The 5,026-nt window shown below is 30.4% G+C and overlaps 1 protein-coding gene across 4 annotated transcripts; it reads left to right on the top strand.

Moving 5' to 3' along the window:
* The first annotated feature begins 1,008 nt into the window (after positions 1–1,008).
* LOC108192620 (uncharacterized) lies at positions 1,009–3,811 on the top strand. Of its 4 annotated transcripts, XR_001803322.2 has the most exons (5): positions 1,010–1,224; positions 1,294–1,382; positions 1,498–1,660; positions 2,628–2,733; positions 2,934–3,506. XR_001803322.2 is itself a non-coding variant. In XM_064094692.1 (4 exons), the coding sequence occupies exons 1-3, from the start codon at positions 1,059–1,061 to the stop codon at positions 1,627–1,629; spliced, it is 387 nt and encodes a 128-aa protein (XP_063950762.1). In that variant the 5' UTR covers positions 1,009–1,058; the 3' UTR covers positions 1,630–1,660; positions 3,705–3,811. The 4 variants fall into 4 exon arrangements, 3 of the variants coding, with proteins under 3 accessions (XP_063950762.1, XP_017227555.1, XP_017227554.1); XM_064094692.1 differs by lacking the exons at positions 2,628–2,733; positions 2,934–3,506 and adding an exon at positions 3,705–3,811 and having other exon boundaries at positions 1,009–1,224; XM_017372066.2 differs by lacking the exon at positions 2,628–2,733 and having other exon boundaries at positions 1,011–1,224.
* The last annotated feature ends 1,215 nt before the right edge of the window (positions 3,812–5,026 follow it).

Here is a 5,026-nt window from a genome sequence, read left to right as displayed (position 1 = left end):
TAATAATATTCACGAATCAATAATCGATATGTAATATTCAGTACTGTTAAAAGCGCAAATTTGTTAAAGGCGAAGAAAGACCCTTCTAGCTGTTAAGCGAATGCTTAACCGGAATTATAACCGGGTCGATAAAAGGATTAAGAACATATATTTAAATATTTAATTATACTTTTAATATATTTAAAAATAAAATTATCATGTGGTAAGAATTTAATTTATAATATTCTAAATAATTTTTTAATATTCTTAATAAAATATGTAATTTTTAATATTCTAATATAATTATAGATATATTATAAAAAGTTTAATATAAAAATAAAAAATTAACAAGTTAACATTATTTTGATCAAATTTAGAGAATTTAAGAAATAATATTATTTTCCAAAAAAATATTTATATTTATATAATAAATTATTTAAATAATATTAAAATAATTTATGAATTTAAATATTTATAAAACACTTGAGTAAATTTGCTACAAAATAAGCCCTAAAACTACTATTCCCTCGGTCCCAATAAATTATGGGCAATGCTAGAGACCCCAAAAAAAATTCCCAAAATTCTTTACCAAATGATGTGGCAAACAAGTGGCTAGTTATGATTGGGTGATTGATGAATCTGCAGGGGGTCTCATTATTATGGAAGTGAATTCAGCCAATTAGATTTGGACACATCATTTGGGAAAATTATTTGGGACAATTTTTTTGAGTCTCTAGCATTTTCCATAAATTATATACATTTGGTGTAGATAGGGAGACCAAGAAAAAGTGTAAAAAATGAGTAAAATTAGATGAAAAGTGGGTAAGTGGAGGGATCCATTTGTATTTAATTATAGACTTGTGATAGTGGAGAAAAATAGTGGGTATAATAGTGTTTATATTATTATAAAACGAAGATAGTGGGAGAAAGTAGTTGATGTGATAGTATTTTATATTATTAAAAGTTATTATTTTACAAATTTATACAAATGATAGGATATCTAAAATGGAAACTGTCTGTATAGAAATGACGGTACAGCGGGCGAGATGAATAAAGTGGAATGATAAAATAGTTGGGGTATGTTTCCGATGGGTCCGAAGAAAGGGAAGGGGAAAGAGAAGTGCAAGGACTCAAGTGAGATGAGTCCCAGTCCTAAATATCCGGCGTGTCTTCGCGCCGTAAGCCCCACCTCCGTAGCAATCACCATCCACGCCAAGCCTGGTTCCAAATTGGCTTCTATTACTGGTATTAATTACTTTTAGTTGATATCTATTCTCAATCCACCCCTTTGTTATATATATTCATGCGCTGCAGATTTCAATGACGACGCATTAAGTGTTCAAATCGACGCTCCTGCAAAAGATGGTGAAGCTAATGCTGCTCTCCTCGATTATATCAGCTCCGTAATTTCAATTTCTCCATCGTTATTTAACTAATTCATTTTTCTAACTTATTTTCAACATTACATAGACCTCGCTCCGAATCCTAATCTTTTACTTTCTTCTTGTTGTTTCGAAGGTTTTGGGTGTTAAAAGGCGGCAGCTGTCTATTGGTTCTGGTTCCAAATCAAGGGGAAAACTTGTCTTGGTGGAAGAGGTCACTTTACAGGGCGTCTTCGATGCTTTAGACAAATGTTTCAAAGCCCGGTGAAGTCATACACATGATTGCTTTGTCGAAAATGGTCCGCCCTTCCTATTTCTCTCTACATTTATTTTTAGGGATTATATCGATATACGTCACTCTTTCATCACATTGATGTTTTATGCAAATTTTAAGGGTGATTCGGTTATGCATCTAATCAAGTCCTACTCCCAATTTGATCTGATTTGTGGATTACGGGAACAACAGTCTTATAGATTTTGAGTTATATGAATAGTGACTATCCATACTATGGGAGACTTGATAGCATTTTCCAGTATAACTTACCTAGCATGTGATTTATATAGCTTCTAGGTTTCTTTTTGGATCAAAGCATAACTTTTTCTTATGTATGTATGCCTTTAGCAAGAGCTTCATAGTGTAACATATTATACTCCTTTCTTCCATATTACAGAGCGAATTTTCTGCTTTTGTATCTGTTACATTTTGTTGGCGCGTTTCGAACAAAACACATGGTGTGCATTAAAGGAAAGCAAAAAGCTAAACTATTCTATTTAATTCATTTTGCTTAGTAAAAATGCAGCACATGAATAAACCTGAGCAACAATATAAACATAGTTACCAACCCCTATCCTCCCAAGTGAGCAACCACTTCCACTAACTCGTTAAAGCAATAAAAACTAGTTCCTTTAAAATAGGATATATTACTAATTTAAATTTGATCATTTGTCAACATATTTTCCCTACTTTCTTATAATAACATGAAGAAAACTAGACAATCCTATAGAGCTCGTATAACAAAGGAGATTATTTTTCTTCTTGGAATTACATGGCTTAAATTTTACAGTTTCTTTCATGAATTGCAGAGTGGTATCTAATTAAGTAGAATCAATTGATAATCTAGTGGAATAACATATTATATCAACGTAGAGGTCACGAAGAATTGTTTTTCTTTTTAATTTTTGTTTATTGTTTTTTTCTAGATCTATGGACAGAATATACTGTCTTTCGTTGCGTCCTATTTGATAAGAAATTCTTAACCTTTACAGGAACTGAATTCCTTACAGAATCCATGTTAATGGCCTAAAACAAGGTTCAAACGGGTTTGATCTTTCTCAATCATTCCGGCCGAAACTTGTACGCATAGAATAAGATGTAAGAAAAGATGTACAAGAATATGACCTCCTCCAAAATTTAATTATGTCTTCTGTATTTTCTTGTCTTTCCCTAGTCTTTCATCGTTGGCCTCAATCTGCCTCTTAAGAGTTATGTAGAATCTAGCATTTTCATCCTCTACATCCTTGATCAAGCTTCTTCTACAAAAATCTTAAAGTTTCAATGCTTGCTTTTTTCAGTTGAACCTCGACTCTGAAGAATCTTCTACAACCATGCGGATCCCTGAATTCTATTATCCAGCATGAAGTGAAGTGAATTTTCTTTCCAGTACAAATAATGGTTAACTTCCGAGTAAGAATTGAATCTAAATCCCACTCTTTCCTAAATTTTGTGATCCTCTTCAGTTCTATTATCCAGCATGAAGTGAAGTGAATTTTCTTTCCGGTATAAATGATGGTTAACTTCCGAGTAAGAATGGAATCTAAATCCCACTCTTTCCTAAATTCTGTGATCCTCTTCAGTAGCTGTTTTACAGTTTGGGTATAGCCACCCAACCTTCTCATATTTCTGAAGATCTTGGTGAATGTTCTAAACCCTTTCCTTATCCTATATAGAGGCTAGATTCTATCAGTGTTTACACTAGATGTGTTATCGTGAAGAACATATACATCTTGTAACCTAGCAGCTCTTAGTGATAAAAATATAAATCACTGATAAAAATATAAATCACTGATAGAATAGTTTTATTCTACCGTGAACAGTTTTTGTAAGTTGAATAAAAACTGATTTAATCTTTCATTGTGTTCTTATTATTTGATTGCTGCCCCTTAAATTCAACCCTCTTCTATACTGGTTTCCAGCTTAACAAGTCTTAAGCATATTTCTGGCTGCATTTTCAAATTTAAAACTAACAGACACTTGACTAAATTAATAGTAATTTAACAAGCTCAATTGTACATTTTTACCTTCCATGACATGTTCTCTTATGAAATGGTACTTTATGTCAATAGGCTTTGTTCTGGAGTGTTGGACTGGATTTTTGGTGATGACTAATAATGGAATTTTGTTAACTCTCATTGCATAATTAGGTAATTGATTTCTCGTCCGAAGAATATGTGCACAACTACTTCGAATTTACTTCAATTTTCATTTTTAATATTTGTGAAAATTAATTTGAGTTCCTTGTAATAGTTACTAATAATACCAAAAGGAAGTTACGCATTTGTGATTAATTTAAAATAATATTGTTAGCACATTAATACATTATAGTGTAACATTAATACACTATTTTTAAAATATAACTAATAAATATAGGCATATCATTAAAGTATACTCCGTCCGTTTGATTTTTATACATTTTTCTTTTTAGGATGTCCCATTCAATTTTATACATTTCAAAACTTTCCCAAAATAGTAGACTTATATAATATAAAAATCTCACCCACCCACACACTACTTCCATCTACTTTTTCAAATCTATCAACTAAATATGCATGGGTCCTATCACTTTATCTACTTTTCTTTCTCTTTCTCATTATTTTACACTATTTTATACATTTTTCTTAGTCTCCATGTCCATTCCAAATGTATACATCCCAGATGGACGGATTTATACATTTTTCTTAGTCTCCGTGTCCATTCCAAGTATACATCCCAGATGGACGGAGGGAGTAACATATTGGTTTTGCAAATTTTATATTATTAATATTTTTATTATTTTAGGCAATCCTGCTATAAATGCTCTGAGATTGTATAGAACTTGCTTACTTAAAATAATGACTTATGTCTTATAAATGATTATAATATGATTTTGAGCTTTTTGGATAGACTTAAAATAATTTTTTATGATCGATAATCGAAAATATAAGTGCGCGGTTAAACAGATTATAATTTTAAATAATTTTAGATTATAATTGACTTATAAATTATTAAAATTGATATAATCAATTAAATTTGATATCTTATTTGTTTAATTATTGAAATTAATTTTTGTTAAAAAAATATTAAAAATAATTATTTTAACAAAATACAAACTACTGACTCCCTCCATTTTTAACTTATTTTAACATAATTTCTAAATGTATTCCAGAATTAGAGGTCATTTGAGAAATTAGAATCATAAGTTCTAAACTATTAATATATGTGGCGAATGATAATATATGTGGCGAATCTGTTTATACCATATTATTAAAACCGAAACATTGAGTCGGTCGGTACTTAAGCCGAAATACGGGCCTAACGATATATCAATTATTTTTTTAACTAAAATATATTATCTTTTTTATATTTTTGAACTAAAAAAATCCAATCTTCTAGATAACATCGAGCAACA

This window comes from Daucus carota, chromosome 5 (genome assembly GCF_001625215.2).
Source record: "Daucus carota subsp. sativus chromosome 5, DH1 v3.0, whole genome shotgun sequence".
Lineage (NCBI taxonomy): Eukaryota > Viridiplantae > Streptophyta > Magnoliopsida > Apiales > Apiaceae > Daucus > Daucus carota.
The sequence above is the reverse complement of the archived record's forward strand: the minus strand, read 5'-3'. Positions and strand labels throughout refer to the sequence as shown.